The sequence below is a fragment of the Desmodus rotundus genome, chromosome 2, assembly GCF_022682495.2.
Source record: "Desmodus rotundus isolate HL8 chromosome 2, HLdesRot8A.1, whole genome shotgun sequence".
Taxonomy (NCBI): Eukaryota; Metazoa; Chordata; class Mammalia; order Chiroptera; family Phyllostomidae; genus Desmodus; species Desmodus rotundus.
The window spans coordinates 50295883-50308247 of NC_071388.1; the positions used below are offsets into that span (position 1 = coordinate 50295883).

The following is a 12365-nucleotide window of genomic DNA, read 5'->3' on the forward strand; positions in this document are numbered from 1 at the left end:
AGAGATTTAAACTAGCTAGTCTTGCAAAGTTCCTGTAAGTCTGAAATACAGGAGTGTTAAGTAGCCTTCCCTTGTCTTTATTATTCTAGGTGTTGCCAGAAAACAGCTGAGGTGACTTATTTCATTTCATTCCTCTCCACTCCAGCCCACACTCAGGTAGAGTTGAATATAAACAGTAAAATAATCAAGTGATCATTGGCAGAAGGGTGAAGAGTCAGAACCCAGGGGACTGCGGGGTTCTCAAAAGGGATGTTAGTGAACTGCCTGAGTTAGTAGAAGTAGTTTCTACTCACCCCACAGTCATTGGCTCCATCTCCACACATGCCCACATAATAACTGTAGGGAAAAGGATCAGAAAAATTAGTAACAAGACCTCACTTGAATGATTTCCATCATACCTAACTCACATGTGATGAGTGTGTGCGTGTGTGTGTGTGTGAATGAGTGAGAGAGACCTGAAGACATGTAGAACTGGGCTTCAGGAAAATCCTAGAGGAATAAGGCCATGTATTATTTAAATTGTTTCAATCAATCACCTGGAAGTGATAGTGATACTGCAGGGATGTCCACAAAGATGATCACAGACTTCAAAAGAAGTCCTGTTTGATTATACCCACCAAGGCCAAGGTTAAGGATGCACAGGCATAATCACTGCACTTGCTGCAGAACCTAATACACAGACCATAACCGAATCCAGCCATGTTTTGGTTGATGACTGCTGCTGCGAATTTAGAGTGCAGACACCAGGATGAGAAACATTTGGGAAATAGCTGAACAGATACAACTAGAGATAGATACACATATTTTTGATGCATCTTGGAGTAAAAATGAGATAATATGCTCCCATCATATCAGTTTGGGGTGCAAACACAATGGTATCAATAACAGAGTAAATAGGGCACGGCGGTGAGGAAAAAAATAACAGAATAAATATTAAAGCTCTTGCCAAAGAAAAAGGAATTTCTGATTCAAGACATACTCTGTCTTCTACTATAAGTGAGTAATACGTTATAGGTATTGATTAATGACAATAATGTTAAAGGGTCACCTGCAAATTGCCAAGAAACACATGAAATAACCAGATAATACAGAGAAAAATAAAGGTTTTGGAGAGTTTCCTTATTATTAGTTGACAAAGAAATGGCCATTTTTAATAGATCAAAAATGGTCAAACGTAAACAAATTCATATTTGGTTAGAGTAAATGAAAATCACTCTATAAATATTTGTACGTTTGCCCTGGCAGGTGTGGCTCAGTGGTGGACTGAGCACGGGCCTGCTTCCATTCCCAGTCAGGGCACATGCCTGGGTTGCAGGCTGGGTCCCCAGTGGGGGGCGCACAAGAGGTGACCACACACTGATGTTTCTCTCCCTCTCTTTCTCCCTCCCTTCCCCTCTCTCTAAAAGTAAATAAATAAAATCTTTAAAAAATGTTTGAATGTGCTCATGTACATGTCATCACTATGCACATTCGATGAAAATGGTTTCCTCCTTCAGCCTTAAAGCACATCTCCAGTCTCCGTATCACACGAGGAATCTTACGTGTTCTAGTGTCCCCCGAATTCAGAAAGAGAATTCAGACAGCCTCCTGCACACTGCCAGTGATAAAGGCACGGAGAAGAAAATCGTGAAATTAGAAGACCGCTCATTCTGAAACAGCATGTATCTTCCCGAATTGATTTTTCCTTAGGGGAGTATGGCTTTTCAACTGTAAGCATTTAAGTTGGCAAAATTTCTCAGGCATTCGAGAAGGATAAAGTTACTCTCGTCGGCCAATACTATGTAATGACCATGTAAGTGAAATAGTCATTTTAGACACTGGTTACTAATCCAGACTCAAGGCATTATGGGAGTTAATAAGCAGCTTCTGAAACACCCCAAGAATGCTTGGGCAATAAAAAATAATAGTAAAAGTCAGTCTCTGGATTTTACCTGCTACTTATCAGCAATTACCTAAAGTTTCACTACTCTCTGTTCCTTTTCACTTTGCAGAAATCCAAAGCCGAGAACCTGTAACATTCCTAGCATATAATAGGCAGGTTCGGTCTCAAGAAGAACATTTTATTCTGACATGACAGGGTCATCTGTATTTTTGAAGGAGATAAGAAAGGACTTTGGTTTTTACTTTGGCCTCTATACCCACTCCCTGCCAGGGTCTGATATAGAAAAACGTCATTCACCTCTTTTCTGGGAGATCTGAAATTATTTACATATCTTCTAATGACCCCACCTCAGGTAATTTCAAATGATAATTCACATACTTCCCCATTTTTCCCTTTCTGAGCTATAGAAACCCCTACTGTTTCTATTTTCTACATCTAAGGAGGCAATCTTCCTCTAAGATATGCCCTGTGTGGGCCACAGAATGAATGCTCTCTGGGACAGAAAACTTCTAAAATGGCCCCCAAGGACCCCCACCTCCTGGTACTTGTGAGGTTGTGCCATGCCCTTCTTTGAGGGTGGGCCGGACCTAGTGACTTGCTTCTAATGAAGAGAATACAGTGAAAATGATGAGATGTCTTTTCTGAGCTGAAGATATAAAAAAATGATGATTCTCTCTCTCTCTCTCTGATTCTTCTTCCTTGCTCACTCTTATGGAAGTCAGCTGCCACACTGTGAGCTTCCTTGTAAAATGACCCATTTGGCAAGGAACTGAGGGTGGCTTCTGTCCAACAGCCAGTGGAAAACGGAAAATCTTAGTCCAACCACCCACAAGAAACTGAATCCTACCAACAGCTTATGAGTGAGGCTGGTGCCAGATCTTTCCCTCTCAAGTGCTGAGATGACTGCGGTTCTGGCTGACACCTGACTACGGCCTTGAGAGACCGGGAGCCAGAAGAGTCAGCTAAGCACACCTGGGTGCCTGACCCCAGAATTATAAAACAATAAATAGTATTATTCTAAGCCACTAAATTTGGGGGTAATTTGTTACACAGTGGGTAATGAATTCACTCCTTTCATGCAATAACACTTACTTTAATTTCTGAAATTCTTCAACAAGGCTTGATTTTTGCCCAGGAGACATTCTTGCAAAAATGGTTGCATTCACCAGAATCTAAAGAGAAGAAATGATTGCTACAATAAGATTAGAAAAAAAGAACACTTTAAAATAAAAGAACAGCCTTGAAAAATCACCTCTGGCCACTGTTTGAACATAGCATTGGGTAGTGGGTCATTAGACCAAATGTCAGGAAAGGGAGTGAGGGGATTTAATGCTTTAATATTTAACTTGCACTCTCAGTCCTCCATCACAAATCTATTACTTCTTTCCAGGCCATTTTTCCAAGATGGGATAACCTCTACTTAATAATAATAACAACTAAAAAGCAGTAGAGCATATGGGATAAAAATGCTTAAGGAAATACAGTTCTTCTTACTAAACCCTGTTTCCACAACTGAAGCATAGACAGGGAGAGGAGCAATAGATCCGGAGTTGAGAAATAAACTTCTCTTCTCAGCTCTGAACCAATTACCTGTACACACCTTCCACGGGTGACTTGACTTCTCTGAGGCTAAGCTTTCCCATCCCTACGATGAGGAATCGGACTGATCATTTTCTGGAAGCCTTTGGGGTCTAGATTTTATGGTCCTTGGCTGGTAGGATGACAGAATTCTCAAGACATGGCTAACAGAGGGTTGCTGCCCTTGGCTTGTGCTCCACTTATCTCCTTCACACCGACCGCACAGCCCCGCACAGCACTACTTCAAAATAGACACGCAGAGGACAAGATAACAAATGATTTTGAAAAGAAACTGTGGGGACTTCGTTTCCTCCTGCTGTAATTTAGAGAAAAGCTAACCCACAAAACAGGAACATGTTTGGAACTACCCTGAGGTTCTCCCTGATAGGGAAGGAGGAAGGAGGGAGGCAGGGGTTGGACTGGCGACAGGGCGACTGGCGGTACCAGAACTCAAACACCGAACAGGAGGCCACGAGCAAGCTCAAGCTCGGGCCAGTGCACATGGGCGGGGCCAGGAAACTTCAGAAGGGGCAGTGATCTTGGGGGGTGTTTATTCTCTTACTCGGAGATACTCTCAGTGATGTCAGCCTCACTACTCTCTTGCCCTTTTATGCATCTCTAATTTGCAGAGGAAAACACAACACTTCATTTCTCCAGTACTCACTTTTGGAAGCAAGCTGTTGAAATGCTGAAATAGCACTTGGTATGATTTCCCACTCATTGCAAAATGATAACAGCCCCCTTTTTCTCCAGCAGGCACTGAACTGTTTCCAATATTAATGTAGGTTTCCTAAAATCAAAAGGCATCATTTCCACGTGAGCTCTTAGCTCTTTCAGAATCACTTTGCTTTCTGACATTTTCTGTAAGGAATTACATTCGTATTTCATACCCACGTGAGGGCTAGCAAACATATAATGTGTAATTTGCCCATGGAACATAGGTTTATATGAAGAAGACACTCAAATATCTCCCCAAATTATATATGAATATGCGATACTTTGACAACATGATGCTCTGGATCCTGTCCTGGGAGATAATGTGTGTGTTTCATTCTACCGAGGAAATTACTCTCAGGTACCAATTAGTGATTCCAAGAAGAACAGGAACATCCATCCCTTCTCTTCCTTCTCTTCATCACGCAACCTTTTATTTCCTAAGATCATTTACAATTCATTCCTTCAAAAATCATTTCACAGTCTTCACTACAAAATAAACATGCCCTTTTATTGGAGCCAGAGTTCTTTTTAGCCCCCAACCTGCCCCCAGCCCCCAGCCCAGCAGGAAACCTGCTTCCTTCTGGCGCCCAGCTCCTTTTCTGACTCGCTTCTCCTCCTGCTGATCACCTGTCAGTGACCCGCTGTCACTGTCCCAGCCCCGCGGAGGAGCATCTGATGAGTGCACACGCACTCCTCGTGTCAGTAGGTGAGAAAATTTCACTCATTAGAGACATTCCTCTTCGGGAAAGCATTGCACTTGGAAGAAAAAATGTTTTGATGTGTCAAATTGGAAGGTAAGGTGCATCTCCGTCGAAGCCCCATGAAACAGCCAACAAAAAGACGTGCTCTGAAGCATTCCACTTGAGACAAGGACAGGGTTCTTTTTACTTTTAGTAGAAACTGGGGGCGGGTGCTGGTGGGAGGGAGACAGAGAGGAGGAGGAAAGCCTGAGACTGTGATGTGACTTCTCCCAGCAATGGCTAAAATGTCAGTCAAGGTATTAAATTCATGCATGGCTGATGTGAGTGGACCGTGTGTTAAAGATTAGTGAGTACCTGAGTTTCATTCAACAGTGATGGAGGCAATATAAAGTGATGTCGAAGTCTGCTGAAAGCATAGAGAGAGTTGTCATCTTTCACTCAAGCCCATGCAAAGGGGTTTGAGCCAAGTCAAGGCACCTCTCCATGTTAGGGGCAGGGGCACTCTGGACAGTTGTGAAGTTTGTATACTGAACAAAGGCCTGCTCTACCCTTCACAAGCCGAAGGGCTGGCCAGAAGAAGAGAGCATTTTTGTGGTTTATCACCTGGAGGACCATCTCTTGGAATTCACACGAAGACAGAGGTGATGCGTTTAGTGATGGGATGTCAGGCTGCAACCATTCCCTTCATGTGAAAAAGCTGTCCTGTCGCAAGTACACATGGAGCTTACTCCAGAGAAAAGCTGACACCTGTTAACTGCATGTCACAGGTACAGCACTACCACATGCCCGTGACCTGGGTAGAATCAACAGACCTGGGTTTGATAGTCTGCTCTGCAACCCGCCAGTTGTATGTCTCGGACAAACTTTCCTCCCTAGGCCTCAGTTCTCTCATTTGTAAAATGAATAGTTTACTCGACTGTACAGGGGAACTGTGAGGATTAAATGGGGATTATGGATGTAAATTGGTGGTTCTCGACCATGACTGAACATCGCAAACACCGGGAGGGAAGGCTGAAACCAGTTCCCAGCCAGGGGTTCTTATTTAATCGGTAGAGCTTTGGCATGGGAAGCTTAATCATCTTCCAGGTGATGTGTCTGTCCAGCTGGGGCTGAGAAGTGCTGATGAAAATGCTAAATGCTTTGCAAACTGTAAAGCTCTGGATAGATATGAGGATTGTTACTGGGATGACTTGTGATACCAAGAGAAGAGTGCCCAGGGCCAGCACCCTGTCAGGTCCGGTCACGAAGGGGCCCTTTAACATTTGCTCACATTCTTCCCAGGTCCATTCTCTTGGTTCTCTACCAGCTGCCAGGTCACCGAGGCAGGAACAAACTCTTCTGGTTCATTGGCTTCGACAAGGATCACTTGGCTCCCTTGAGCGATCATTTCGGAATTCTTTGCAACAGTAATGGCTGTTTGCAGGTTGTCACCTAGTTGACAGAGAAAGTCAATTGGCTTTATGTATAGACCTCTCAGCAATGAGAATTGAGCTCCCCCTCTCCTGAGTGCCCATATTACTTGGTTGGTGGTTTTGGGGGGGCATTTACTGCTTTCTGCCTTTTTTAATAACCCTTTATCCTCCCCTCTGCCTCAGCCTGTCTGCCCCTAGTGGTCAACTGCCGTGTCTGCATTTGCCTCCCACCATAGTGAGCGTCCTGCCATCCTCAACACTGCATCTTTCCAAAACATGCACAAATGAATAAATGAATGTTTGTCACTTCATGACTAATCCTCAGGAGACTGACATCTCTTAGTGGCGAAGGCAGTATGACCCAATCTGATAGCATCAAAACACTTTTAGTATCTGGATTCCGGTTAAGCAAAGAAAAGAACACTTAGTGCTGGCTGGGCCACGCTTGGGTTTGATCATCCTGTGCCATGCCTGTCCCCACTGTCCCGAAGTACAGTCAGGCTGAGTCTCACACCCTTTACCCAGAGGTCCTATTGGGGTTACTGGTGCAAACACATCCACTCGAGTTTAACCATTTACTGTGAGCCCCTCAGCAGTGTGCTTCCTGGAGAGGAAGAGTGGGCATTAGACAAAGAAAATACGATGTGGTCGCTGCCTCCAAAACTCATGGTGGTGTTGGGGGAGCCACACGTTTCCAGATAGCTGTACCACGGGGTAACAAACTTGGCAGCACAGCATTTTTCTTTCTGCCTCAGTCACACACACTCACTCAGCTCGTGCCATATTCTTCTTATGCCTGAAACACATTCAACTTATCAGGCCTCCAGAAACGCACACCTACCAGTAATCATCACAGTCCTGATGCGGGCCTCACTCAGCTCCTTCAAGACTGGTTTGGTTTCCTTTTTCAAGCGATTCTCCATTATGAGAAGTCCCAGAAATGTTAATTCAGACTCTACCTTCTCTCTTTGGATTCAGGAAAATTGATATTAAAGCTTATTTATATAGTCTCAAGAGTTGGATTCATTTCTTCTTTTTAAAATGTCTAAGTATTATCAATGTAATATATATACATATTTAATGAATTAATAAAAAACCCTAAAAGCTTAAAAGAAAAACCAAGAGACAATGTCTTCACACCACCCTTCTTCTCAGAGGCAGCGACAACCACTTTATATCTTTTAGCTCCTTCTAGTTTTCAACTCCATTTTTTTTAAAACAGTGTACATATCTTGCAATTCTTCTGTTGGTTGTAAAAAATTTTCTTAATCATTTATATTTTTATTTCCAAGACATTTTAGAGCTTGTAATAATCAATTTATTACACATTTATTAAGTGCATACTGCATAGAGGATACTATAGTAATAGTTGAATATGGTGTCATTCATTTCAGCTTCCATCTGTAAGCTACAGTATGAATGTGATATCAGCCAAGGATTTGAACAGTTTTCAGAAGTTGAAATTGGAGGCTTGGAAATACAATTCAAATTCGAATGGGAACATTACTCTCTAGAGTAGAGTCTAAATTGCTATATATTTCATGCGAAAGTCCATTCACTAGACAACTACTTTCTCTGAGATCTTATATCAGGCACTTCAGCGAATACTCAGATAATCAGATATAAATCCTGTCTTAGAGATCTCAGAAAATATTATTTAAAAAATGTGCCTTAGTATAGAACTTGTTAAAGTTCCATCATTTAACCTCATGAATTTCCATTTTTAATTGGAGTCATATTTTCTCATTAACTTGAACTGAAAGAAAGGTCCAAAACTCTTCTCCCCAGTTTATTCTGGTTTTCAATTCTGTTTTAGAACACTTCCCCTTGTTCACCTTTTCAGACACTGTGGCTTTTGTGATTCCACAACATTTCTAGCAAAATCCTGTGTCAGGGCCATTTCGCCACTATTCCTATCGCCTGCAATGCTCCCCCGTCTCTGGACATCTGCACTCCTGGCTCCCTCACTTTACCCATATCTCTGTTCAAAGGTCACCTCCTGCAAGGACTCCCCCGATCACCCCATGTAAAATGGTGTCTTCTGGTTGTTGTTGTTTTTTAATCCTCTCAACCTGCTTTATTTTTTCCTTCAGGGCATTTATCACTACATGACAATATTGTATAGATTTATTTACCTATTTCCCCAATTAGGATATAAACTCAGGAGGGCAAGGATTTTATTGTCTTCATTTCTGAATCCTCAGTGCCTCAAAGAGCATCCCACACAGTCAGGCTCAATAGAACTTGCTAAACCAATGGAAGGGGAAATCTGGATAAAATATTTCATCTATTTTTTAGGGGTTTTTTTTTGTCATCTCACAAAGCTCTCCTACTTCCTTTTCTGATGGCAGTTTTTAAGATTTTTTTGTATTTTCTAATTGGAAAACTTGCTAAATAGAATTGATTCTAAAGAATATCAAAACCCTAGTCCTTTATCCTGTTTGAAAATAGTAACTGAATTCTAAGAAGCAGAATAGGCTCCTGGAAAATCTGAGATGGTTAGAAATCTAGCACATTTAATCCTCATTTCTTAAATTTTGGTATATTTATAATAATGTCTACCTCACTAGTGGCTTTTAAATAAGAACATCACAGCTGCATTTGCACGTGGCAGCTGGGCGGTAGCTAAACTCCATGTCCAGCCACATAAATATTCTCTTCACACATGATCTTAATGTTTGTTATTAAAATTTGCCTTGAAAAATTATACAATCCTGAGTGTGATGGGTTTTTATGCTTGCTCAAGAATAGCTAACACCTTGAATGTGAAATCTGAGAGTGCCATTCATGTATTTCAAAATGAGCTTTGTAATTCTATCTAGAAGATTAAAATGTTGTAGCCGAAGAGCCTCCTTAAAGGTCATCCAATCCTACATTTTGAAGATAGGGGAACTTGACACTGTAAGAAAGGGACAATGACTACTGATTATATTAGAGTAGATGGACTTAAGTTGTAAATACTGATGGTGAACAAAGAATATCCATATTTTATGCAGGGGAGCTAATTTTACATAAAAGTACCTCTATCGGCAACACAAAATCAAAGACAACTGATGCATAAGTGATTCATTATTCAAATTTTTTACAGTGTTTCTCTACTTCTTTGTTATAAACAATTCAAAACAACCTTTAAAAACTGAGAAACATTCAAAGGAAAAACAACCCTCTAATGAGGACCATTCATCCCCTTAACATAATTAAGGGTACTGGGTTCTAGTTTGCATAAGGGACTCAGTTTGCAGTCACTGCCTCTCCAGATCTGAGGGAGGCATATTACTGAGCCTTGAAAGAAGCCCAGTCTAAAGATTCTGGAGGACTTTCAAGGCGCCAACTCTCTCCTTCCTCATTGTGTGTAGGCCGCCCAAGTCAGTTAGCCACATAGTGTTCCAAGGCTGAAGAGGGGCTGGTCATTTTTGGTGGGATAATGGAGTTCAGGACAAGGAGAACTCATTAGCATCTGGAAGTTAGGAGAACTCAATTATCATCCATGTTCTACCACTGACCAGCATGGTCACCTAATCAAGTCTTCCCACGTGTGGCTCACATTTAGCCATGTCTAAATTAGGGGACTGGAAGAGATTGACTCTTCATCTCTAAGAGCTTTCTTTATGATTTGAGCTCTCCATCAACCCATCATCTCCAGGGCTCCTTCTCTTCATTCCCACAGATCCAATTTCTGAGTTTCTTACCTGGATAAACTCTCCACTTCCGAAAGCCTCCCCACGCTCAAGGCTTTATGGGCCAGGGCAATGACACGAAAGCCTTGCTTGGTGTAATTTCTCAGCTGCTGTGAGAAGTCCCTGGGCACTGCCAGGAGAGAAGAGAGAGGTAAATGTAATGTCACACTGAAGGTCACCCAACTCCTAAGCAAGACTTTGACATGCAATCACTGTACCTTGTTTTAACTTTCACCATATAAAAATGCTTTAATAGAAATGTAGAATCACAAAAATTTGTTTGCCAAATCAAAAATTTGGTGCACAAATTGATGGATATCGGTCATCATAATGAGAATACAGATGAAAATCAGAAGGAAAAGACCAATTTTATCCAAATGAAACCATTTGAATGCAACAGTATTCTTATAAATCTGGGCTACTGCTTAGAGGTGCATATGTTTGTAAGACTGAGAAACAATACAAATCAGCTCAAAATCTGGCCCAGGGAGATGAAATTGCTGTGAAAATGATCAATTACTTTGCTCTAATACCATCTAATTTAAACACTCTCTTTCTCCTAAAAGATTTATATTTTCTACATTCTCCTTTCACTGATGTCTCTGAGACCCCTTCAGTGGTGCCAGCTCCCCAGGAGCTGACAGAAGGCCTCTGCTGTAGAATCGGTCTATTGTCCCAGCCTGTCCCTATGATTTCCTTTTCCAAAGGCTCCTCACTCTCTCCCACCCTGGTTCTCAAAGCCTTGAGCAGCTTTCTATTCTAGCTCCTGATGCTCACTTCACAACTCCTTCACTGATACCCCAGCGTGGTTGGGCTTTGCTGGTTGAGGCACAGCGGGGTGTTTTCTCTCTGCCTCTTTGCCTTGAAATTATCGTGTCTGCCTTATCAAACCTTCCAGCCCCACTTCCCACCCACAGAGAAGACAACCACCTCCCCATGTATTGGCTTAGCCTTGTTTGCTTCATGTGTCTGAACTTTAAAAATACTTTCCCTCCTGAAAGAGAAATGTGTCCGTTCGTACCTGTTTCAGATCTGCAGAACTGGGCCAACACCTCTGGGGCGCCCTTCATGTAGACATGGAAGTGCTCCTCCCCCGCCAGCTGAGCCACCACAGACATCCTGCGCAGGCTCGGCGAAAACGGAAACTGGCGCAAGACGGCGATGGCCTCCACGGGGCTCTGTGGTGGACCGAGACAGGGGTGTTTATGGAGCTTTTAAGTGAGATGTAGTAGATACACACCAACACATAGGCTGTCCTCGGCCATGCGCTCAGGCCCATCATGAAGTGCCACAACACTGGTGTTTTTCTGGCTGCCTCTAAGGCGATTTTCTCATCAAGTTGCCTGGTCTGCAAGGCCCTTTCCTCTGGCTGCCTGGAGAAATCCTCATCATCTCAGGCCAAGCTCCCAGGTCACCCCTCCTTTGTGGTGCCTCTCTTCCAGAAACAGCATTCACTCCCACCTCTGGACTCCTGCGGCTCTGTCTTCCGCCTTTATTATGGCACTTAGCACATTGTATTATACTTATTTGTACCTCTATTGATCTTTTTTTGCCAGCCCATGTGCTCCTCCAACGCAGAGACCAACACGTGTAGCTTTGAAATCACTCTATCCCTCAGCACCTAGCACAGTTCTCTAGCATATGTAGGCACTCAGTGAGTATTGAATAAATTAATGAATAAATTCAGGAATGAAGGAATGAGCAAACCAACTGTGGACACTGTTAGGATAAGGCAAAATAATAGGAATATAAAAGTATGTGAAAGTCAGGAGAGTTTCATCAGATTTAAGGGGAAGAGCTATATGATTTAAAGAAGCAAATCATACCCGACTAGCTTTTGGTCCTGGTTTTATTATTATGCTTGAGTCTGACATCTTAAATTTGCAGTAGTCTGCATTGCAATCTTCCATGATCTGTTTTAAAATGAAAAAAAAAACCCATAAGATTCCTTAGAGAAAAAATTAAAAGAAGAAATTTTTCTCATTTGCATAGCACTTTAATCTTTTCAAAGCCCTTTTCACATACTTTCTCTTCTAGACCAATTATTTTAATACCGTCATTGTCAAATTTCTGTTGTGTTGATTTACATTAAAGGGCCTTATTCTAGAATGTCAAAAAGCCAGAAATATTGTGACTGCACTTTAAGTAGTAACTGATGGAAGAAGAACGAGCTACAGGCCAATGCTCTTTCCAAGTGGTATCTCTGGTGACTGAAGGAGACTGCCGTGGAGACCTACTCAACAGAGCTGAGCCCATTAGCTCTCCGAGGAGTTGGGATTGGATCTTCAGCTAAACACGGGACTACTTCTTAGGCTATATCTATGCTACTAGCCTAATTGGTCAGCCAGAGAGTTAGCAAGTTGGCTACCAGCCAATTAGAAAGCATATTTAAAATGGT

The 12365-nt window shown here is 42.2% G+C and overlaps 2 protein-coding genes across 5 annotated transcripts in view; one reads left to right on the forward strand and one right to left on the reverse strand.

Moving 5' to 3' along the window:
- Window positions 1–2843, forward strand: part of PLAAT1 (phospholipase A and acyltransferase 1) — a 41676-nt gene extending 38833 nt beyond the window's left edge. Inside the window, exon 3 of the mRNA XM_053918218.2 lies at window positions 2605–2843. Within this exon, the coding sequence (XP_053774193.1) occupies window positions 2605–2655 (51 nt within the window). The 3' untranslated portion in view covers window positions 2656–2843. The remainder of the gene's footprint in view (window positions 1–2604) is intronic.
- The window catches only part of ATP13A5 (ATPase 13A5), a 99070-nt gene that overhangs the window by 26950 nt on the left and 59755 nt on the right, over window positions 1–12365 (reverse strand). For all 4 annotated transcript variants that reach the window (XM_024556343.3, XM_053918214.1, XM_024556342.3 and 1 more), the window contains 8 exons: window positions 11794–11880; window positions 10989–11145; window positions 9980–10097; window positions 7132–7256; window positions 6149–6309; window positions 4125–4250; window positions 2975–3054; window positions 294–336 (listed from right to left, as the gene is read on the reverse strand). In XM_024556343.3, coding sequence (XP_024412111.2) covers window positions 294–336; window positions 2975–3054; window positions 4125–4250; window positions 6149–6309; window positions 7132–7256; window positions 9980–10097; window positions 10989–11145; window positions 11794–11880 — 897 coding nt within the window. The remainder of the gene's footprint in view (window positions 1–293; window positions 337–2974; window positions 3055–4124; window positions 4251–6148; window positions 6310–7131; window positions 7257–9979; window positions 10098–10988; window positions 11146–11793; window positions 11881–12365) is intronic.